Source organism: Callospermophilus lateralis, chromosome 2 (genome assembly GCF_048772815.1).
Source record: "Callospermophilus lateralis isolate mCalLat2 chromosome 2, mCalLat2.hap1, whole genome shotgun sequence".
In the NCBI taxonomy this organism is placed as follows: Eukaryota; Metazoa; Chordata; class Mammalia; order Rodentia; family Sciuridae; genus Callospermophilus; species Callospermophilus lateralis.
In genome coordinates this window covers 138,634,039-138,659,298 of record NC_135306.1, presented here as the reverse complement: position 1 = coordinate 138,659,298, position 25,260 = coordinate 138,634,039, and the positions used below count along the sequence as shown (strand labels likewise).

Here is a 25,260-nt window from a genome sequence, read left to right as displayed (position 1 = left end):
TTCATGAGTTTGGAATACAGTAGGACTATTTTTCTTTACTCCTTCAATTAATTATGTTTGTTGCTTTTTTTCCCTCTTTTTTCTTTCTTTCAGGGGGTTCATATTTCAGGATTTGGAACTTTCACTTTCACGAGACAAAAGCTTGAAATGGGAAACAAGTTTATTCTAATTCAGAGGCCTGTGTTTATCATGACAGAGAAGTTATTGCAGACTCATGGGCTCAGTCAAAACAAAGTTTATTCGCCTGGTAAATCATATTAATATTTAAGACTTTCCCAGAATGTTATTGGCCTGGGATAAAAATGAAAGAGCAAAGCTTGGCCAGTGCTGCTTCATTGGTTTCTAGTTTGAGGGACTCACATTTCACATGGTACCTTTGGTAGTGACTGGGATGGGAATATGATAGTGTCTTTCTGCAGGTCATTTTAAACCCCAGTAACTTAAGAGTCAGGTATGAGAATAGGTGATGGGATATGAAGGCAGATTTACCTGAAAACCATGCCACAGAGTTGTATAGACTCTTATTTGTATTTCAGATCCAAAGAAATGTAGAGTGGTATAATAAATAGAAATTTAATTAGGGTCTCCAGTTGGCAGAATTAGAGTCAGTATTAGCTGTGAAAAAGTTAAATAAATGTGATTCTATAATATATAACTTAAATTATTGTTATACAAATTTAGAAGTTGAATAATTCCATATTTTATGCATATCTTCTGTACCTTTTTCATATCCTGAAATCCAACCTTCTAGGGGCTAGGACTGTAACTCAGTGGGAGAGCACTTTCCTGGCATGTATGAAGTCCTGGGTTCAATCCCTAGGACTGCAAACAACAAAAACTAAAACAAAACCAAAACTAACCAAACAAACAAAAAAAAACCAGTCTTCCTTCTGCAAACATTTACTGAGCGCCAACTATGTGTCAAGCCTTGTTGCAGGTGCTTGAGCTATAATGGTAAACAAAAAAGACATAATCCCTGCCACAGGATACGTATCCAGCTGTAGCATGTGGGTGTCATGCCATGATTGGTTAGCAAACTTTGGGGCTTACTTCTTGATTCCTGGCTGTGTTCCTTTTGACCTCATTTATTATCTCCTCCTGCATCAGACTCAGAGATGGATAAACGGAGATGTATTCTATCCCCTGTGGCAGAGGTGAAAAACTATAACTTTCTGAAAATTATAATTTTCAATATATGGCTTTCCTGATGGAAAAACAAATACCAACACACTATACTTAGAATATATTCACTACAGTGGGCTTGATAAACTTTAAAGCCATTTTGCCTGAAATTTATAATAGAAGAAATATATTTCATCAAAAACCTACCAAAGGAATTGAAGATAGTCATTTTTTCCTTTTCTTCTTCTTCTTCTTCTTTTTTTTTTTTTTCAAAAACATAGTGCCTTAGATTTAGAACTTATTTTCCATCTTTGATATTTTAGTATAGTGAAAAAATAACTTTTTTAGAATTAACTTTTTTAGAGGGTGAAGAATTTTGGAATTAACGAAATGTAATGAACTGAAGTCATTCAAAAGAATATTTCTGTCTACAGTTTAGCTTTGGTGTTATGATTCCTTAGCCTTCATTAATCAGATAACTAATCAAACATCTACTCGTTTTTAATGATTTGTAAGATGTAGTTTTTGCTTTGAAGCACTCAAGATCTTATCATAGCTAATAAGTATATACTAGCAAATGATGCAGCATGATTGAATGCTATAAAAGCAACACTGGACTAGGGATGTAGCTCAGTGGTAGAATGCTGAGTTCAATCCCCAGCACCAGGATCAGGGAATCACTGATCAGAAAGGGATTGGACACTATGGGAGCCCAGAAGAGATCATACCCAGCTTTGCTTGGGGAAGCGTGGTTTCAGATGACATGTGAGGAGGCTTAAAAGATGGTGGGGTGTGGTGGTCCATACTTGTAATCCCAGTGACTCATGAGGCTGAGGCAAGAGGACCACAAGTTCAAGTAAAGCCTCAGAAACTTATCAAGACCCTGTCCCAAAATAAATACCAAAAATGTCTGGGGATGTAACTCAGTGGCAAAGTGTCCCTGTATTCAATCCCCAGTACTAAAAAAAAAAAAAAAAAAAAAAAAGCTTTTGCTGGCAGAGAAGCTATGGGAAGATATTCTAGTTCCAGGACTGGTGTGAACAAGTCAAGAATATGGGAAAGAGTAAAGCCCACTAAAGAAGTAATGGGCATATCTGAGTAGGAGCAGGAGGAGAGAAGTAAGATAAAAATGGCAGATAGGGGTTAGTTGTGTGATTATAAGGATTTAAGAATCGATCCTTTAGGTACTGAAAGCCATTGAAAGTTTTTGAGCAGAGAATTTTCAGTTTTGTTCCAGTTTTTAGATTGGGAAGGTAGCTCTTTTGATTATGGTGAAATAAGGTAAAAGCTTGAATGGAGGGAGTGACGTCAGGAGGGAAATGAGGGGTTCTATTCCTGAGACATTTCAGATGTAGAACTGACAGGGCTGATTGAGAGAAATGGATAGCAAGAGGTGGAGTGGTATTTACGACGACTGATTTTTTGTTGGAGAACAGATGGATGCTAATGCTGTTAATCACCATGGGAAATGAAGAAGAAAGGCAGGTGGTAGTGGTGATGGTGGATAAAACAATGTGTTTGCTTTGGGACATGCTAAGTTTTGATTCTTGTTAGGGATATTTAGGTAGAGATAATTCCAGAACTTAGGAGAAAGGTGAAGACCAGAGATCAAGATTTGAATAAGTTTACCTAGGAGAAAGGATATAAAAGTAAGACGACACAGATAAGAACAAAATACTGTAAAATAAATTAATAAACCAAACCCCAAACCCTCAGTATAATAAGGAGTAGAAGAGGAGAGAAGCCAGCAAAGGAGACCAAGGAGAAGGAAACCAGAGAAGCAAGAGTGATGTCATAGGTATGAGAAAAAAGAGTGCAGGCATCAGGAGTTACAGAGAGGACAGGAGAAACGAGATTTGCAAGTATCCCTTGGCTTGACCTTCATGAAAGATAGTGTCTTTACTGAGATCAGAGCACTGGAAGACAGATTGCAGAGAGGTGAGGGGAGTGGAGGGAGAATCCAGAGGCAGGAAATCTGACTTTTGCTTAAGAAATTTATATTTAAAACCAGAAATAAATGGAGGGAGGTAGAGTAGAATTATTAAATTGTGAGGGAGACACAATATAGTCACTAGTATAGTGAAGCTTATGTCTTATAGAGCTTTAACCCTTGTCACTCAGCAATACTAGACATTTGAAAGTCTAATTCATGCTTTTACAGAATGACCATTTAGAATATTATTATCTTATTTCTGTCCTGTTCCTCCATCAATGGGCCTTGTTATTATCTCTCTTTGGCTTTATCATCTTGATGCTTTTTTGGTTTTACCCCCTTTCTTAACTGTGGGCCTTGCATCTCTTCAGGTCAAATAGATCCTGTGCTTCCTTTCAAACTAGATATAAACTTATTCTTTTGCAATGCCAATTATAGGATCATTAGGGAAGAAAAGCTTTCTTCGAGTCACCCAGTTGGAGATTATCTCTCAGTTTTATATATATAAGACCCAGTTTCATTTGTGTGATAACTTTTATTGAATCTATCTTTTCAAAATAGACTTTGTAGGTATAATAATCATTTAAAAATGGTATGATAATTGAAGGAGATATGCAAATATTACTGTAGCATGGCCTGGGAGATAAGGGGAAAACTTGAGAAAACTCTGATAAAGCTGAGCAATTATTGCTGTCTTCTAGAAAGAAACCAAAAGCTTGTCTAGAGTGATGTTTAGAAAGCTAATTATTCTTCTTTTGAAGATAAAACAGTATACTTTGGGGGAAAATTGTACTGATTAATATGTGTTAACCTGTTGTGTTAGTTGTCTGCATAATAATATCACATTGGGTACAAATAAATATTTTACATGGACAATTCTATTATTGAATACTAAGAGAGAATCAGATAATTATTTGTGAGTATCTATGGTATGTTTGTAACCTCCACTTCCTTTCTCCTGTCTTTTTCTCCTCTAGGTGATATCCCAGTTGTTCCACTTAATTTTATCATGATATCCCTGGAGAGCCCATTTAACAGGGACACAGTGGAAGGATGTGTTAAGGAGACAATACTTTTTTTATCACGATCCATTTCTATCAAAAAAAATGTGGAGTTTACATTCAAAGGAATTGGGGTCCTCGTGATCAAAGATGGCAAAGTGAAGATGAAATTTTATAAGGACTTCCTTTGTAACATGGATGGAAGTGGGACTTTGATCAAAGCCCTAGCAAACGTAAATTAATGGTTTTCTTCTACTAACCCCTCTCCCAACAGTAGGTCTGAATCATCTAGGTGTCACATCATTAAGAAAAACATATTAACATATTTTAAGTGTAAGTTTCTCCAAGTTCATGGACATGCCTGTCAATAGATGATTAACTCTGTGAGAAAAATATAAGAAGGGCAAGGAAGATTTAAACTAAATTTGAGTCAGTGCCAAATGAGAAATATAAACAGTAATAGAAACTTATAATTCTGGATATTTTATAGCACCTTATAGTTCAAAAGTTCTTCCACATATTTTATTTCATTTGTCTCAAAACATTATAAAACCTGCATCATAGCATGATCATCCTGATTTACAAGAGAAAAGTGGGAGCCAGAGGTTGTGTGGGGGCCCTGAGGTCAGGGTTTAGGTGGTGTAGTCCCTGGGACTTGAGCTCAGACTTCCTCATTACCTGGTTTTTGCTACATATATTCTTTTAGTTTAAAGAAAGTCTATGACAAAATTGAATTCAAGTCATAGGATTGTGTCTTTAGCTTTTAATTTGCCATACATAGAAGAAATTTTGTAACTGGCATCATCATTGTTAACAATTAAGTATCTGGCATGATCTTTATGCCAAGTTGGACATAGCAGTAAAAGTTTAAAGTTAATCCACAGGATTTGTGCCTTATGTACTTCTTAGAGAACTAACAGAGTTGACATGATTCATTGAATTACCACAGAATAGCATATAGCAAAAGTCTGATTTTTTTAAAAGAAAGTTTAGGGGGTTGGGGTTGTAGCTCAGTGGTAGCACACTTGTCTGGCATGTGTGAGGTACTGAATTTAATTCTCAGCACCACATATAAATAAATAAAAATAAAGCTCCATCAACAACTAAAAGAAATTTATATTTTTTAAAAAAAGAGTCTATGAAAATGGCTAAGTTCTACTCATTTCTCACTTCATATAGTTCTGGGATGGAGATTTGGGAGATGGGGTTGTATATAGCCTCTTGGTGTTTTTTACACTACTTGGGTTTTTTACAGGATTGCTAAGAGTGTAGAAAGTTGAAACACACATGAAAAAAAAAAAAAAAACCTGTCATTTCCACAAAAACATAAGGCAAGATTTGCAAATCTGTAAGCAAGGCCAAAGTGGCTAGCTCATCTCTCACCTTGAGGCATTCTACTGAACTTTAGAGCTTCACTATATGTTTACAAGACAGAAGATAAAATCTTACTTGGCTTGTTGAATTCTAAAGCATAACTTTTAAGGAACATTTTCTGAAAGGACTAGTCCTGAGAAGATATTATTTGATAAAAGGGTTTGGAGGCCAAAAGAGATTGAGAACTTCTGATTATATCAATCACTGTCTTAGACACAGAGTGGTGAGGCCCAGAGCCCATCAGCACATTAAAGGAGCTGAGAAGTCTGGCTGTAAAGCAGCCAGTTTGACTGTAGCCATGTAACCAGAGAACTTGTAAGTAGTTCATTAACTCTATGAATGCTGGTTGTTTTATTCTCAATTGTTCTGTAACTTAAACCTGAGGATTGTCCTGGAATAGTCCTCTAGGGAGCTTTTATATTTATTTCAGTGATGCTCCTTTTGATTATTTTAAAACCTCTTTATGGGAACTCCCTTTGAAGTCTTTTAAAGGCTGTAGCATTCATTCAAAAATGATGATAATTTTTGGATCTAGGGATGTTGCAAATGGTAAAGCATTCGCCTGGCATGAGTGATGCCCTAAGTTTGATCCCAAGTACTGAAAAAAAAATCATGAATCATTCTATCCCGATGATGTAATAAAGTGGTTATTTTACAGTGTAATAATTACGACTGCTGCTTGTTGAGTGCTTATTATAAACTCACGTGGAGCACATCATGAAAATCCTATGAATTTGACCCTATTATTATCCCCACAAACCTAGTGTCCAAGGTCACACAGCAGTTAGCCCTGGGATTTGAACATAAGCCCACTTGACTCCAAAACCCTTTTCTAAACTGTATATTTTAGAGTTTTTTGGATCAAGGGTAGAATTAGCCAGCTGGCTCAAAAATTCCTCGATAAATTTAGGAAGTCTAGTCTCCCTTCAAGGATGTCTAAAGGAAGGTGTCAGTTGTCAAAGCAATTTCCAAAGAGGAGATGGTTTGAGAAAATGCAGCATCATTGAAATAACCCTGGGTGACTACTCCAAAGAATAAAATTATTCCACACCAGATTTTGAGCTCTGGACTTTAAAATGGTAAACAAAACAACCAAAGAGTATCATGGTAGCCTCATCTTTGAGAGCTCGGGTATAACTTTCTCTCTGTTCTGCAGAGGCCCAACACTGTGGACTCGGTGTTGTCAAGCAGAGAGGCCTTGAAGAGGCGGCCTGGTAGTGTCCTTTTGTTTCCAAGGTGAGTACTTTGCTCTGAGGGTTTCTCTAGGTACCAACTCTCCTTGCTCATCTGTTGATCTGATTGGGCAGCATTTCTCAACCTATACAACTCATACTCCTTTTAATGTACATATATGTGTATATATATATATATATATATATATATATATATATATATATGTACATATATATATATATGTACATATTACAGAATAAAATACAATTATTATTTTTGAATAAATGCTATAGCCTACAAAAAGTTTTGAAGGGAATTCCCATAAAGAGGTTTTTTAAAAAATAAGGAAGTAGCATACTAAAATAAGTACAATAAATTCCCAAGAGAATCAGCAGAGTTTCTTGTATACACTTTTGTAGTTAACAGTGGTCTTTAGAATTTCTAAAATTTGAAATTTCTAAATTTCAAGTTATTTCTTTTATAAACTACTCTCAAATCCCTGGAGATTCTGACCCCACAAACCTTAGACCCTGCTGGGTTTCCCTCTATTTCCCCTACTTCCTCTTCGTTTGCTTTTCTCTTCCCTCATCTTAGCCCATCTCCCATCTGAGCTCTTCTTCTTACCGCTAAACAGGTTGAAAAGATAAGGTAGAATAGGGAACAGCTTTACCCAAGGGGTATGGTGGGTGTTGCTGAAGTCTGCTGCTGACAATGTTTATAATAGTGATGATGATAATAATGATGACAGTAGTAATAACAGTTACTATATAGCACCTACTGGATGCCATTTACTGTTAAAGCACTTTCTCAATATTCTCGAATTTACTCTTCACTGCAACTGTTATAATTTCCTCCATTTTATAGAGATACTAAATTGATTTAATTAAAAATATATAAACAGCAGAAGCAACATGGTGCACTACTCAGAACATTAGAATGGGAGTCAGGAGGCTTTGGTTTTATTTTTCAGTATGATTATCACCCATTTATTATGTGCCCTTAATTATTTTCTTAATCTTAATTGCTATAACATTAACTACTGTGCATTTCTGGTAGATAATAACAGCTTTCCAGAGTTAGTGTTTTCTCATAGATTTGGAGTCTGTGACCTCTTCTTGATTTGTTGGTTTGGAACAACCCCATCCTGGAAGAGCCTTGTGACACATATCTCGTTAATTTTTTTTTAAAAATTATACATGGACGCAATATCTTTATTTTGTCTATTTTTATGTGGTACTAAGGATTGAACCCAGTGCTCCACATGTGCAAGGCAAGTGCCCTGCCACTGAGCCACAACCTCAGTCCGACATATACCTCTTAAGAACTGTGATGAGGGTCAGAATATGCCTTAGAGAATAGTCAGTCCAGCCCCCTCATCATCTTGTAGGTGAAATGTCCACCCAAGTAATGAATAGTCATGCTAGGAATAAATGAAAATAAGTCCATGAATTCAAAATCATTTTATTTTAATTCATTTGGAAGGAAAATCTGGCTTTGCCATATTTTTGGCTTATTCACTCCAGGAGGAAAATAATTCCAGAGGGTAAAAACAAACCAACCAACAAACCAACAAAAAACAGAGATGGAGGTGCTTGCCAATTTGAGAGTCTAAAAGTGGACATGAGAACTCAAACACTCAAAATGCTTGCCGGTATTTATGTATGTGAAGTTTGGCCCCTGAATGTAGCCCTAATTCTAGTCCATCCCTAATTCTTTGGTCTTTGAGACCAAAGAACCTACAACTACACCACAAACTGAACACCATCTCCCCTCCCAGTGTACCTTTTCAGGTCCTTCGCATAAGGCATGCTGTCTACCTGTTGTGATTTCTTGCCTTCAAGTTATCTAACAACTGCCAACAACTCTATCACCCTGATAATATCTAGTTACAGAACTAAAAAGGACATTGACAAATTCAAACTAAAACCAAAACCAAAAACTTAACCTGAGGCTTTCAAGGAAATTTCTTTATATACAAGCTGTTTTGAGCCCACAGTATAGTGGGTCCAGGTCTTGGTTGGCTCTCAGAATGAGTCTCAAAGAGAGTGAGTCCATGACATGTATTCAGCAAATCAGAACACTCACTCACTTGAAGGAGGAAGAGGGCTCTTTTCAGATTCAGCAAGCGAGTGTTTGAGAGTCCAGGTCCAGTGTAATGGACAAGCATCTTGACTTTTTCCTAGGATTGAGCACAAAGAGACGGAGAACAAACCACCTATGGAGATCATTGCAGAAGAAGGTAGAGAGAATAGACAAAGAAAGAGCAAGCTGAAAGACCAGCCAGAAAAAGGAGATGTCAAGGGTAGGCCATGATTTGTGGGATTATTTGTCACTTTTTACTGCTTGTGTGCCCAGCCATATTTCTTAGCAACTCATATGCCCAATGTAAATAGGTAGATTCATGAATAATCAATGTGTTCTTTTCTCTAACAAACCTCTATTTCTGGAATCCTATATCTCACCTTAACCATTTTATGTGTCTTAGATCCCATGACTCTCAGACTTCTAGACTATTATCTCTTTGTAGCTCTGTAGGCATAAAAACTCAGATGCCTGCCAGGGACAAGGCAAGTAACAAATGCATGAAGTGGGCTGTATAGAAGGCAGGGAAACACATTAGCTTAAATAACACTTTTTATGGGAAAAAAGTAGCAGTTTTATCTCTTTAATGTTGGTAGAAGATAGCTGGATTCTCCTATCTGTGTATGCATTTAATTTGTTGTAAAAAGTTGTTTTGGTTGAAGCTTTTGAAGACAATTTGAGGACTTTGAAGACATTTCAAAAGGGTCCTAGAGACCATGCCCTGTGGACTGTTCCTCTAATATATTAGTACTTAGTAAAAATGTGGTTCAAGTAGTATCAAATCTTCTGATTTTTCAAGAAAAGCAAACATTCTGACTTTGATACAAAATTGCTGAATGTTGACAACTAATTGATATTGAAACAAAAAATGCCTGATTGGGTCCAACAAAACATATTAATGGGTAAACTTTGGCTTGTGGGTGTCAATTTTCAAAGTGTGGCTTACAGAATCACATGTAAACTTTTGGCCTGATATTTGTGATTTCATTTTCCTACCCCACCCCTCTGTTCCCTCTATACACTTCTTTGGGCAGAATTGCCTATGTATGTTCTCCTAGTATGCCCTAAATGTATCCTGTTCACTCTTTTCCTCCCAGCTGGAATGCCTTTCCTTTTCTTGAGCTCATCTCAGTCCTTGTCACCTTTTGGCACCGTCTTCACAGTCACATATCACTTCTTATATAAAACTACTCTTATCACGGATTCTGAAGTGGCTTCTCTCTTCTCTGAACATATCAGAACCTTAAACTAAGTTGCTGTTTACACAATGATGTAAGGGGCTCATCACTGTCAGTGTGTAATAAAGAAGCTGTCACTTTCTTTGCTTATATATTACTTTTCTGTACAATTGTTAGCTATTGTGATATTTAAGAGCAAAGACTAGCCTCTTTGTAGTCTTTAAATGCCTCTTTTTGCATATATGCAGTGAAAGCATTTTTTAAAAATACCACAACAGGGCAAGGGACAATCATTTTTAATGATAACAGAATAGATATCTTATGGAAATTTGTCTTGGTAAAAAGTTGAAAGAAAACTCACTTCCATTTGTTTTTTATTCTACAGAAACCTTGACACCCAAGAAAATTCGAGATAAACAAATTATGTTCCCAACTAAATCAACAAGCTTGACAGACCAGTTTGACCATGGTGGGAATGGTGGGACAAATGTAATATCTAGAAGGTAATGCACTGATATTTTTGTTTTTTGGTACTGGGGATTGAAACCAGGGGCACTTAACTACTGAGTCACATCCGCAGTCCTCCCTCCACTTCTTAAAAATTTTGAGACAGGTTCTTACTAAGTTGCTTAGGGCCTTGCTAAATTGCTGAGACTGGCTTTGAATTTGCAATCCTCCTGCCTCAGCCTGCTGGGACTACAGCAGCAGTTACCACCGCCCCTGGCAACATTCTTTTTCTGTGGCTTTTAAGTAAATGTAATTTTGAGGTATTTCTTGGTGCAAGGAATTTTAATAATTGCTCATTTATTCTTTTATCCACTATTGAGAACATTCTGTGTGTTAGGTGATGAGGATAATAGAGATGACCAAGGGTCACAATCTAGTGGGAAAGCCAAACATACCTAGAATGAGAGATGACAGTTCAGTGGGAAAAATCTTGTGATAGAGGAAGAAACAAAGTAGCATGGAGGAGGGAACATGTGGCTTTCCTTATGGATCTGGGAAGCTATTTTCCAGCTCTACAATAAACTTCCCTTGCTGCTTTCTGAATGCTTAGATATTCTGATCTGACAGTTTCTTATTTTTGCCAAACATAAAGTAAGTTTGTCAAACACCTTTAGTTCTCAGTATCCATTTTTTGAACGAATGAATATATTACAATTTATCATGGCTTTGTCTTCTTCCTGTGGTATTATGTCAAAAGATGTCTATTTTATCCTTTTCTCTTCAAGTAGGCTACTTTTCAAGACTTCAAATCAGTCAACTATACTCAAGTATTTATTAAACACCTATTACCTTGCATTGTTATCACTTTTCAATTAATTAATGTATTATAATTTACCAGCTATCATAAGTGCAATTTATGTACATTGTGGGATCCTAAAGTCAATTCAAAATTCTAGGCATTTAAAAAAATAATTTCATGTTATGAAAGATAATTGAGAATTAAATGTCTAGTGGGAATTTAGTTCAATCCAACAAACATAAAGCACTACTGTGTGCTAGGTACTACTCTATGTACTGAAAATACACACCAAAAGATATATAAAGCCACTTTTATAATACTAATAGTTTTGTAGGAAAAACTGACACTAGGGGAATAACACATGTGGAGAAGACTACAAAAGTAAGTTTGGAGTTGTTAGTCAAAGTTTCCTGTAGAAGTTAACCAAAAAATATTTTGTGATAATTGCTAAGATAATGCATGTTTATCACAAAAATTTTGAGAAGATGAGAAAAGCAAAATTTACACAAAATATCACTCCTAATCCCTCTACATCAAGGAAAATTGTTAACATTTTAGTATATATGCTTCATTTCAATGCATACTATATATGTGTGTGTGTATGTGTGTGTGTGTGTGTGTGTGTGTGTGTGTATGAAACATATACATTTTAAATAAAATTGAGATCATATTATGTGAAACTTTGTTACACTTAACAATAAGTGGTAAAGTCTTCCCCATGGCTTTATATATATTATAACATTAACAAATGATTGTTTATCATCCTAATAAAAGATTAACCTTTTGTGTAATCAATCTCTTGCTGGATATTTGATGTATTTCTAGTTTTTAAATATTATAAATAAAGTGACAGTTATAATTATACATCATCCCTTGCACACATCTGAGTATTCCATAGGATAGAAACTTTAAAGTTAAATCTGAGGGAGAAGGGCAAGCCCATTTTGCATGCCTTTGATACAGGTTGCCATTATTCTCAAGAAGCTTGTACCAAATTGTCCTCTGAGCAGCAGTAATGAGAGATTGTCTACAGATTGCTCACATTGAACCTATTGTCTTAAATTCTGTTCTAATTAACAATGCACATTTGTTTAGTATTTATCTAGAATACCCTTTTTATGCCAATCTTTTTCATCTTTGTTAATGTGTGTTTTATTATTTTATGTGTTAATCTTGTAAAAAAATTTGGATTTTTTTTTGCTAGTTTCTTTTTTTTTATTGGTTGTTCAAAACATTACAAAGCTCTTGACATATCATATTTCATACATTAGATTCAAGTGGGTTATGAACTCCCGTTTTTACCCCAAATACAATTTGGAGAATCATATCGGTTACACATCCACATTTTTACATAATGCCATATTAGTAACTGTTGTATTCTGCTACCTTTCCTATTCCCCCTCCCATCCCCTCCCATCTTCTCTCTCTACCCCATCTACTGTAATTTAATTTTCTCCCTTGTTTTTTATCCCTTTCCCCTCACAACCTCTTATATGTAATTTTGTATAACAATGAGGGCCTCCTTCCATTTCCATGCAATTTCCCTTTTCTCTCCCTTTCCCTCCCACCTCATGTCTCTGTTTAATGTTAATCTTTTCCTCCTGCTCTTCCTGCCTGCTCTGTTCTTAGTTGCTCTCATTATATCAAAGAAGACATTTGGCATTTGTTTTTTAGGGATTGGCTACCTTCACTTAGCATAATCTGCTCTAATGCCATCCATTTCCCTGCAAATTACATGATTTTGTCATTTTTTAGTGCTGTGTAATACTCCATTGTGTATAAATGCCACATTTTTTTTATCCATTCATCTATTGAAGGGCATCTAGGTTGGTTCCACAGTCTAGCTATTGTGAATTGTGCTGCTATGAACATCGATGTGGCAGTATCCCTGTAGTACACTCTTTTAAGGTCTTCAGGGAATAGTCCGAGAAGGGGAATAGCTGGGTCAAATGGTGGTTCCATTCCCAGCTTTCCCAGGAATCTCCATACTGCTTTCCAAATTGGCCGCACCAATTTGCAGTCCCACCAGCAATGTACAAGTGTACCCTTTTCCCCACATCCTTGCCAGCACTTGTTGTTGTTTGACTTCCTAATGGCTGCCAATCTTACTGGAGTGAGATGGTATCTTAGGGTGGTTTTGATTTGCATTTCTCTGACTGCTAGAGATGGTGAGCATTTTTTCATGTACTTGTTGATTGATTGTATGTCCTCTTCTGAGAAGTGTCTGTTCAGGTCTTTGGCCCATTTGTTGTTTGGGTTATTTGTTATCTTATTGTTTAATTTTTTGAGTTCTTTGTATACTCTGGATATTAGGACTCTATCTGAAGTGTGAGGAGTAAAGATTTGTTTCCAGGATGTAGACTCCCTATTTACCTCTCTTATTGTTTCTCTTGCTGAGAAAAAACTTTTTATTTTGAGTAAGTCCCATTTGTTGATTCTAGTTATTAACTCTTGCGCTGTGGGCGTCCTATTAAGGAATTTGGAGCCTGACCCCACAATATGTAGATTGGAGCCAACTTTTTCTTCTATCAGGCGCAGAGTCTCTGATTTGATACCAAGCTCTTTGATCCATTTTGAGTTAACTTTTGTGCATGGCAAGAGAAAGTGATTCAGTTTCATTTTGTTGCATATGGATTTCCAGTTTTCCCAGCACCGTTTGTTGAAGATGCTATCCTTCCTCCATTGCATGCTTTTAGCCCCTTTATCAAATATAAGAAAGTTGTAATTTTGTGGATTGGTCTCTGTGTCCTCTATTCTGTACCATTGGTCCAACCACCTGTTTTGGTACCAGTACCATGCTGTTTTTGTTACTATTGCTCTGTAGTATAGTTTGAAATCTGGTATCGCTATACCTCCTGATTCACACTTCCTGCTTAAAATTGCTTTTGCTATTCTGGGTCTTTTATTTTTCTGTATGAATTTCATGATTGCTTTATCTATTTCTACAAGAAATGCCATTGGGATTTTGATTGGCATTGCATTAAACTTTGGGTAATATCGCAATTTTGATGATGTTAGTTCTTCCTATCCATGAACAGGGTATATTTTTCCATCTTCTAAGGTCTTCTTCTATTTCTCTCTTTAGGGTTCTGTAGTTTTCATTGTATAAATCTTTCACCTCTTTTGTTAGGTTGATTCCCAAGTATTTTATTTTTTTTGAGCATATTGTGAATGGGGTGGTTGTCCTCATTTCCATTTCAGAAGATTTGTCGCTGATATAAAGGAATGCCTTTGATTTATGTGTGTTGATTTTATATCTTGCCACTTTGCTGAATTCATTTATTAGTTCTATTAGTTTCTTTGTAGACCCTTTTGGGTCTTCTAGGTATAGAATCATGTCATCTTCAAATAGTGATAATTTAAGTTCTTCTTTTCCTATTTTTATGTCTTTAATTTCTTTTGTCTGTCTAATTGCTCTGGCTAGTATTTCGAAAACTAAATTGAATAGAAGTGGTGAGAGAGGGCATCCCTGTCTTCTTCCAGATTTTAGAGGGAATGCCTTCAATTTTTCTCCATTCAGAATGATGCTAGCCTGAGGCTTAGCATATGTAGCTTTTACAGTGTTGAGGTAAGTTCCTGTTATCCCTAGTTTTTCTAGAGTTTTGAACATAAAGGGATGCTGTACTTTGTCGAATGCTTTTTCTGCATCTATTGAGATGATCATGTGGTTCTTATTGTTAAGTCTATTGATGTGGTGAAAAACATTTATTGATTTCCATATATTGAACCATCCTTGCATCCCAGGGATGAATCCTACTTGATCATGGTGCACAATTTTTTTTGATATGCTTTTGTATTTGATTCGCCAGGAGTTTATTGAGGATTTTTGCATCTAAGTTCATTAGAGATATTGGTCTATAGTTTTCTTTCTTTGAATTGTCTTTGTCTGGTTTCGGGATCAGAGTGATGTTGGCCTCATAGAATGAATTTGGAAGAGCTCCTTCTTTTTCTATTTCTTGAAATAACTTGAAAAGTATTGGTATTAATTCTTCTTTGAAGGTTTTGTAAAACTCCACTGTATATCCATGCGGTCCAGGGCTTTTCTTGGTTGGTAGTCTTTTGATTGCTTCTTCTATTTCCTCCTTTGTTATTGGTCTGTTTAAATTGTGTGTATCTTCCTGACTCAATCTGGGCAAATCATATGACTTAAGAAATTTATCGATATCTTCGCTATCTTCTATTTATTGGAATATAGGGTTTCAAAATAATTTCTAATTATCTTCTGTATTTCTGTAGTGTCCATTGTGATATTGCCTTTTTCATCCTGTATGTTAGTAATTTGTGCTCTCTCTCTTCTTCTCTTCATTAGCATGGCTAAGGGTCTGTTGATCTTATTTATTTTTTCAAAGAACCAACTTTTAGTTTTATCAATTTTTTCAATGTTTTTTTGTTTCAATTTCATTGATTTCCTCTCTGATTTTAATTATTTCTTGCCTTCTACTACATTTGATGTTGTTTTGCTCTTCCTTTTCTAGGGTTTTGAGATGAAGTGTGAGTTCATTTATTTGTTGGTTTTTTCTTTTTTGAGGAATGAACTCCAGGAAATGAATTTTCCTCTTAAAACTGCTTTCATTGTGTCCCATAGATTCCGATATGTTGTGTCTGTATTTTCATTTATCTCCAAGAATTTTTTGATTTCTTCCTTTATGTCTTCTGTAACCCATTGATCATATTGTTCATTTTCCAGGTGATGCAGGATTTTTCCTTCCTTCTTTTATCATTGATTTCCAGTTTTATTCCATTATGGTCAGATAAGATGCATGGTATTATCTCCACACCTTTATATTTACTAAGAGTTGCCCTATGGCATAATATATGGTCTATCTTTGAGAAGGATCCATGTGCTGCTGAGAAGAACGTGTATCCACTTGATGATGGTTGATATATTCTATATATGTTGGTTAAGTCTAGGTTATTGATTGTATTATTGAGTTCTATAGTTTCTTTATTCAGCTTTTGTCTGGAGGATCTGTCTAATGGAGAGAGCAGTGTGTTGAAGTCACCCATAATTATTGTGTTGTGGTCTACATGACTCTTGAACTTGAGGAGAGTTTGGTTTATGAATGTTGTAGCACCATTGTTTGGTGCATACATATTGATAATTGTTATGTCTTGTTGGTGGATGGTTCCTTTTAACAGTATATAGTGTCCTTCTTTATCCCTTTTGATTAACTCAGGTTTGAAGTTGATTTTATTTGATATGAGTATGGCCACTCCTGCTTGCTTCCAAGGACCATGTGAGTGGTATGATTTTTCCCAACCTTTCACCTTCAGCCTGTGTATGTCTTTTCCTATCATATGAGTCTCCTGAAGGCAGCATATTGTTGGATTTGTTTTTTTAATCCAGGTTACTAGCCTATGTCTCTTGATTGGTGAATTTAAGCCATTAACGTTTAAGGTTACTATTGATATATGGTTTGTACTTCCAGTCATGCTTATTTATTTATTTATTTATTTATTTATTTATTTTAATATGGCTAGTTTTTCCTTTTTGGTTATTTTTTTTCTTCCCTTTACTGAGTTACCTCTCACTTTTAGTTTTGGGTGCTATTTTTCAATTCCTCTTCTTGTAGTGTTTTGCTCAAAATGCCTTGCAGTGCTGGTTTTCTGGCTGCGAATTCTTTTAACTTTTGTTTATCATGAAATATTTTAATTTCATTGTAAAATCTGAAGCTTAATTTTGCTGGATACAGTATTCTTGGTTGGAATCCATTATTTTTCAACGTTTGAAATATGTTGTTCCAGGATCTTCTTGCTTTCAACGTCTCTGATGAAAAATCAGCCGTTAACCTAATTGGTTTAACCCTGAAGGTAATCTGCCTCCTTTCTCTTGTAGCTTTTAATATTCTCTCCTTGTTCTGTATGTTGGATATCTTGATAATAATGTGTCTTGAAGTTGGTCTATTACGGTTTTGTATGTTTGGGGTCCTGTAGGCTTCCAGGATTTGGCAATCTGTTCCATCTTTCATGTCTGGAAAGTTCTCTAAAATTATTTCATTCAACAAATTGCTCATTACTTTGGTTTGGACCTCTATACCGTCCTCTATTCCAGTGATTCTTAAGTTTGTTTTTTTTATGACATCCCATATCTCTTGGATGTTTTGCTTGTGGTTTCTTACCAGCCTTTCTGCATTGACTATACTCTTTTCGAGCTGATATACTTTTTCTTCATTATCTGATGTTCTGACTTCTACTTGATGTAGTCTATTTGTAATATTCTCATTTGAGTTTTTGATTTGGTTTATGGTTTCCTGCATTTCTAGGATTACTGTTTGATTTTTTTAAAATCTCTATCTCCTGGTAGAGCTCATTTGAATTTGCTTATGTAATTCATTTTCAAAGTATACTTTCATTGTTTGGACTTGCTGTCTAATGTCTTCTCTAAGATTCCATTCCATCTGAGTTTGGTATGCCTTGAGTTCTTTCTCTGTCCATTTTTCTGATGCCTCTAGGTTCTCCTGTGAATTTAAGTTGTCCTACATTGTTTGTAATCCTTTTTTCCCTTGTTTTTTCATGGTACTCACATTACTTTCCAACTCTGTTTGACTGCTGTGTTTCTGTTTTCTCCTTTAAATTTGTTTTGTTTTTTATAGTTCCAATATCTCTCCTTTGTTTTGGGAGACAATGTTTAGAGATGTTGGATTTAATTGTGATTTAAGGTAAATTCATTAGTTTCATTAAGGCCTACAGATTGATGGCATTTAGAGAGTTGAGTTTTGAATTTAGGATTTTATGTTAAGTTCGGGCACTTTGATGGTATGGAGGTTAGTATATGTTACCTTCTTTGGGGGGTTGCTCAAATGCAGGCAGATATTAACAAGAGAATAGATAGGAGTATTTGGGTGTAGTTAAGGGCCTAGGTGAACTATAGACTGATTTGTAGTATTCATCTGTTTGCATTTAGTAAGTTATATGTAATCTGGGTGGTCATGCTTAAGAGGAAAGATGGGGAAAAGGTAAGGAAGCAAACCAAGAAAGAGAGAGGGAGAGAAGAAAGAAATAGAAAAGAAAAAGAAATGATAAACTATAATAAAATGCAGTAAAATAAAAATACAATTAAAACATAATTAAAAAAATTAAAATTAAAAAATTAAAAAATTAAAAAAAGAAAGAAAAAAAAAGGCACTGTTAGGCTTCTATTTTCTTCGCTTCCAGTAGGTGGTGCTGTGCCTTCCAGGCCAAGATTTTGCCCTCTGGCTGTAGGAAACAATCCATGTGAGGCCGCTCCCCCCCCCACCCCGTGACTCTCAAAACCCATTAGCTTAGGTTTATTCCTGGCCTCTAGTCTCCTCGCTTCTCCTGTCAGCCAGGCCTTCCCCAGTGTGATACCTTTCAGCAGTTCAAGCTACGCTCTGGGCCTGCAGTTTCCTGGATGTGGAGCGAGGCTATTGGAAATCGGCCCCCTGTCTTTTTGATTCCCTCCGATAGCCACTCCTCTGAGAGCTGGCGTGACAGGTTTCATTTTCGATGCTGGTGGGAGGGGGGAGTTGGAGGTCAGGTGGCTTTACCTTTCCCCTCGCGTCTATTCACGCTCACTCTGTTAATCATGCCCCCGGAAAGCCGAGGAGAGATTTTATGCGATTTCCCCACTATATGGGAGATGGACTAAATGACACACACCTGTTTTATTGCTGAACTAGCTGCCATCTGTCGGAAACTGGCGATGGTGACGTCAGCTCTCCAAGATGGTGGCCGCTGGCTTCCTCAGCGGGCTGTCCAGTGTAGAGGACAGAACTGGACCGCTTCCTTCCCTGTCTCAAACCCAGAATTCAGGCCGGAGCACAGTGAGGGCACAGCCGGCAGGACCCCACAGAATCTGCAGCACCGTTCCTCTGCATTGCTGGCACGCAATTTCTCGGCAAACCGCAGTCTCTAGCAGCGGGGCAGGCTGCCGATCAATCAGCCTGAATCTCCGGGCACACGGTTCACTCATGATTAACCCCTAGTAACCGATCCTCGGGTGATGGAAATCCTTCCTTTAGGTTTCGGTGCACCCCAATTTTGCTGGAAATTCCTAACAAGATAGCTTTTGGCCGTTCTAACTCGTTATTCACCTGCGCAGTGATGCGGTACACGGGGGTGATGCACTCTATTCGCCGCCATCTTCTGGAGTCCAAAAATTTGGATTTTTAAAAACTCAATACAGACTTGAATTTTCAGTTGTATACTAGTATACTTAGCCCTATTTTTATCATATTATTTTGTGTTGAGAGCCACAGCTGAAGGGGCCCCAGCAAACTTTCAGACTGCCAGCTGATGATTGGCTCACAGCAGCCCCAGCAACATCTAGCTGATTGGCTCCTCTGCGGTGATGCTCATTGGGCTGTTTCCCTGCCCTTTCAGACCACGGAGCTGCTCATTGGGGGACTTTTTTGGCTCCGCCCATGCGACCCAGCCAATCGGCCTCAAGAGCAGGAGGATTGTGGGAGGAGGAGGCTGGGTTGGGGTGTGTGGCTTGTGGGAAGCCAGTGGTGGCAGTTGGGCTCTAAGGGTTTTTTCCTGAGGAGCTGTTTTGTTTGGCGTGTGTAGTTCTAAAAATAAAGTTAGTTTCTTTTGACAAGTGGCTCCTGAATTGTGCCCAGCCAGTCTGCGGCATTATCTGTTTTTAACTGTTTTGGAATGCCCACAGTGGCAAAATTTTGTAAGCAATGAGCTATAACATCTTTAGTTTTTTCTCTGGCATGAAGGGAGCCCATCAAAAATGCAGAAGAAGTATCAACTGTAACATGCAAATATTTTAATTTTCCAAATTCTGGCAAGTGTGTGACGTCCATCTGCCAAATATGGTTAGGTATCAATCCTTTAGGATTGACTCCAAGATTAACTTGTGGTAAAAAGGTCACACAATTTTGACATTGTTTTATTATTTGTCTAGCTTGTTCCTTAGTTATTTTAAAACGCTTTTGTAAAGTATTAGCATTGACATGGAAGTTTTTATGAAAATTTATAGCTTCTTCTAGTGTAGAGAAAATATGTATGTCATGTGTAGTTTTATCTGCTAAATCATTGCCCAAACTAAGGGCTCCAAGCAATCCTGTATGTGCCCTGATATGTCCTATAAAGAATGGATCTTTTCTGTCCCAGATTAGACTTTGTATAGTGGAAAGCAAAAAGAAAACAGTAGAGGAAGGGGAAATCCTACCAGCATCTTCAAGGGATACTATAGCATTAACTATATACTGACTATCAGAAAATAAATTAAATACAGAATTTTTAAACATCACAAAAGCCTGTAATACTGCCTTAAGCTCTACCTTTTGAGCTGATTGTTTGGGTACTAAAAATGTAAAAGTTTGATCAGGTGTAACTATTGCTGCTGTACCATTATTTGATCCATCAGTGAATATATTTGGAGCATTCCCGATAGGTGTTTTTCTTGTCATTTTTGGAAAAATTACAGGATGCGATGATCAAAAAGACAATAAAGGATTAGATGGTAAGTGGTTATCAAATGAAACATTAGATTTGCACATGATTATTGCCCAAGTATTTAACTCATTAGCTAACTCATCAATTTGATTCATAGTATATGGAGTAATAATTTTATTGGGAGAAATTCCAAACACTCCCTTTGCTGCTTTTATTCCTTTGAGTATTAATTGTCCTACAGCCTCAGGATACCTAGTAAGAATAGTGTTAGGAGAATAAGATAAATGTATCCACAATAATGGACCTTCTTGCCAAAATACTCCTGTAGAAATATTTTTTGTTGGTAGTACAATAAATATTTCAGTTGTATACTAGTATACTTAGACCTATTTTTATCATATTATTTTGTTTTTTATTTGCCACACATTTAACTTTCTTCTTCTTCTTTTTCTGTTTTCTCTTGATCACATTTCCTTAGCATGCTTTGAATTTTTTCCAAACTTCACCCTCTTCCAAACCTGTATTTTTCTTGTCTAGAACTTTTATTTCAATTTGCTTTCAAGTGTGTATCTTTAAAAAATATTTTATGGCCAATGTGCATTTAGAAATGCCACATGTTTTAATCAATGTCTTTGCTCACCATTGTTTATTATATCCCTGCTCTTTCCCCAGGGTTCACTTTTCTTCTTATTAAGGTGTGTCTTGTAATGGTTCTTTTGGCAAGGTTCTCTTTTTAATACACTTAGTCTTCATATTGTTTATAAAAGTTCTTAGTATGTCGTCACTCTTGAATGCCGATTCGTAGTTATTTTCCCTCTGCACTTTAATGATATTGCTCCATTTTCTTCTGGCAGTTGTCCTCATGAGAAGTCTGAGTCAGTCTGGTTGTCATTCTCTGTTGTAGCTTTTCAGAATCTTCTTTTGTAATGTTTTGCATTTTTACTCTTTGTGTAGGAATCATGACTTTCTGGAAAATTCTTAGCCATTATCTTCTAGTATAGCATTCTTTAACATGTCCTTTCTTTCCTAACTCAGCACTCCTAATTAAATGTATATTTGAGTTTCTGAGTTGGTTCTTTATTTCTAAACTTATTTTAAAAATATTTTCTTTATTCTCTGTGCTATTTTGTTTTAAACCTTTACTTTATTTTTATGTGATGCTGAGGATCAAGTGCCTCACGCATGCTAGGCAAGTGCTCTGGGTCTGAGTCACAACCCCAGCCCCTCTCTGTGCTATTTTTTAGGTGATGTTCTCAGTTGTATTTTCAAGTGAAGTAATATAGAATTAGATGGGCCAGTTTACTTATTTATATTCCATTCATTGAGTTAAAAATGTATAAAATACATTATTTTATATATTATATATTTTACCATAATATTTTAATAATAATTATAAACAATTATTTATAATAATTAATAATTATTTATAATAATTTATACATATACACTTATTTTATACATAATAAATTTTACATGTACAAATGTATGATATATAATTATATATAAAGATGTATGATATATTATTTTTATGCATCATATATTTTATTACTATATGTTGTGTATTTTTTTAAATACTATTGTTTTTTATTATTATAAGTAATAATTTGGCTTTTACAAGTCATTACTGTTTCAATTACATTTTGCACAGACAGAATAAAAAATTACTATACTGTTTCTTTGACAATGTTGGAAACTGTTTACATATATATTACTTGAAACAATAATACATTCTACTTCAAATAATATATGAACATATCTTCAAATTAATTTGGATATTTGCAAAGTGTTTATTACATGCAACATTTGGAAAGATAAAAAATTTTCATAAGATATAGACCTCTAGAATTTACAGATGTGGTAAGAGGAAAGACTTAAAAAGAATTTATATAATATATTACCTTATATTTTATTTTAGTGAAATTAATATAAAATACAATGTTTCCTCTATTTAAAATTTTTTTCCTAATCGGTTATACATGACAGTAGAATGTATTTTGACACATCATACGTAAGTGGAGTGTAACTTCTCATTCTTCTGGTTGTACTTGATTTAGGATCACACTGGTCATATATGCACATAGGGTATTAATGTTCGATTCATTCTACTATTCTTTCCACTACCAGACACCCTCCCCTTTTTTCTCTCCCCTCTGCCTAATCTAAAGGACCTCTATTTTTTCCAACCCCCACCCCATTCCCCATATTTGTGAATTAGCATCTGCATATCAGAGAAAACAATTTGGCCTTTGGTTTTTGGGGATTGGCTGACTTTGCTTAGCATGATATTCTCCAACTCCATCTATTTACCTGTAAATGCCATAATTTCATTCTTCTTTAAGGTTGAGTAATATTCCATTGTGTATATATACCACAGTTTCTTTATCCATTCATCTACTGCAGGGCATTCATAGTTTAGCTATTGTGAATTGAGCTGCTATAACCATTGAGGTGGCTGTGTCACTGTAGTATGCTGATTTTAAGTCCTTTGGGTATAAACTGAGGAGTGAGATAGCTGGATCAAATGTGGTTCCATTCTAAGTTTTCTGAGGAATCTCTATACTGCTTTCCAGAGTGGTTACACCAATTTGCAGTCCCACTAACAATGTATAAGTGAACATTTTTCCCCACATCTTCGCCAACATTTATTGTTGCTTGTATTCTTGATAATTGTCATTCTAACTGGAGTGAGAGGAAATCTCAGTGTAGTTTTGATTTGCATTTCTCTAATTGATAGAGATGTTGAACATTTTTTCATATATTTGTTGATTAACCATATTTCTTCTTCTGAAAAGTATCTGTTCAGTTCTTTAGCCCATTTATTGATTGGGTTTTTTTGGGGGGGGGTTGAGTCTTTTGAGCTATTTATATACCTATCTGAAGTGCAGGTGGTAAAGATTTTCTCCCATTCTTTAGGCTCTCTCCTCATATTATTGATTGTTTCCTTTGCTGAGAAGAAGCTTTTTAATTTGAATCTATCGCATTTATTGATTCTTGATTTTACTTCTTGTGTTTTAGGAGTCTTGTTAAGGAAGTCAATTCCTTAGCTGACATGGTGAAGATTTGGGCCTACTTTTTCTTTTATTAGGCACAGGGTCTCTGTTTTAGTGACTAATTGGTTTTCTTTTTATTATTGGTCTGCTCTTTCCAGTTTCTCTAATATTTCTGTATTTTAAACATGCTTGTTGAAAATTCTTATTTGTCATCAGTTGCTTCATTATTTCCTTGGGTATAAATGACTTCATTTGTTGGGTCTGCCGACAGAGGTGCTATCTTGGCTCTGGAGGACTTTAAATGCTTGACAGTTTTACTTTGAGAATTCCTATATGTGCCTTGCTGTTAGGTGGTTGTCATAACATTCAGGATGTACAGTTACAAATCCTAGGCAAATATTTGTATTAATATTTAAAGCCCTTGCTCCAGGCCACCTGGACCATGCTAGACACCATATCCTTGTCTGGTGTGGGTTTAGTTCTTGGTTTCTGAGGAGGTTTCTGGCATCTGTGGGATAAAACACAGAATAAAACTGTTTCTGACCCTTGGTCAGGAGATTGTAGCAGGAATTGTTCTTTGCCAGTGGCATGGGAAGGAAGCAAAAGCACTTGTATTCAGTTAGAAAATTTAGTCAACTCCACCTTCAACACAGCCAGAATGCATCCACTTCTTATCATTTCTGCTGCTACCACCATAGTCCCAGCTGGTCTCTCTTTCTCGTTTTATTGAAACAGTCTCCTAATGGCTCTCTCACTTCTGCCATTCCTCCTATTCAGTTTATTCTCAACAATAGCCAAAGAAATCCTGTGAAAGTTAGGTGGCTTCATCTACTTTCCCAAACCCTCCATGGCTTCCCTTTCTTACTCAAGCTAACCAGTCAGTATTCTTATCTGGACCTTCAACCTCCTATCAGGTCTCTGACTTCTCTCCTACTTCTGGCCCCTAAGTCATCTCCCTCCAGCCACACTGAGACAGGCACACTCCCACCTCCAGGACTTTCACTCATTTCTTTCTTTTGAAATTAGTTTTGTATCTGATATATCTACCTTGTTTCTCACTTCCTGCAAGAATTTATTCAAATATAGCCTTGGTGAGAACTTCCTAGGTCATTCAGTTTATGATTTCACACTCCATTTCTCCAGCATTGCATGGCATTTGTTGTCCTGGGACACACCACAGAGTTCAGTTATTTATCCTACTGCCTGAGTATCCCCATCAGGATGTTAATTCAGCAAGGACAGGGATTGTGTGTGTGTGTGTGTGAGTGTGTGTGTGCGTGTGTGTGTGTGTGTGAGAGAGAGAGAGAGAGAGAGAGAGAGAGAGTGTGTGTGTGTGTGTGTGTGTGTTTTGCTATTCCTGTACCTAGAATGGTGCACATTTGGTAAACAACTCAGTACATTTTTGTGGAATTGAATACATTTTATCCCTATTATGCAGAATTGATAACTGAGACTTTGCAAGATGACACAGCTTGTCCAATGTCAGTCACTTTGTAAACACAAAAGCTGGGATTCAAATCCAACTTCATCTGACAAAAAGTATAAGTTCTTAACCTTGATATATACAGTTATTCTAGAGAAAAACAGATACTTTTCTTTGTCTTATGTTTATACTTGCCTCTAAAGTTATTGCTCTGAGGCCAGAGTACATTAAGCATTAATTAATATTGCATTATTTTTTTTAGCTCATCATCTTTAGCTTTTCTGAAAAATGACAATGAAACAAAGCCCAGAACAGACCTAGCTCCTGATTGCCAGGATCATAAAAGGGCAGGACAGGTACAGTGCCTTC

At 36.2% G+C, this 25,260-nt stretch overlaps 1 protein-coding gene across 2 annotated transcripts in view; it reads left to right on the top strand.

Annotated features, from left to right (window-relative positions):
- Positions 1-25,260, top strand: part of Ccdc81 (coiled-coil domain containing 81) — a 46,673-nt gene that overhangs the window by 7,899 nt on the left and 13,514 nt on the right. The window contains exons 3-8 of one of the 2 annotated variants that reach the window (XM_076843902.2): positions 94-247; positions 4,033-4,289; positions 6,587-6,666; positions 8,787-8,905; positions 10,249-10,366; positions 25,154-25,247. In XM_076843902.2, coding sequence (XP_076700017.2) covers positions 94-247; positions 4,033-4,289; positions 6,587-6,666; positions 8,787-8,905; positions 10,249-10,366; positions 25,154-25,247 — 822 coding nt within the window. The remainder of the gene's footprint in view (positions 1-93; positions 248-4,032; positions 4,290-6,586; positions 6,667-8,786; positions 8,906-10,248; positions 10,367-25,153; positions 25,248-25,260) is intronic. The other variant, XM_076843903.2, reaches the window with a different exon arrangement.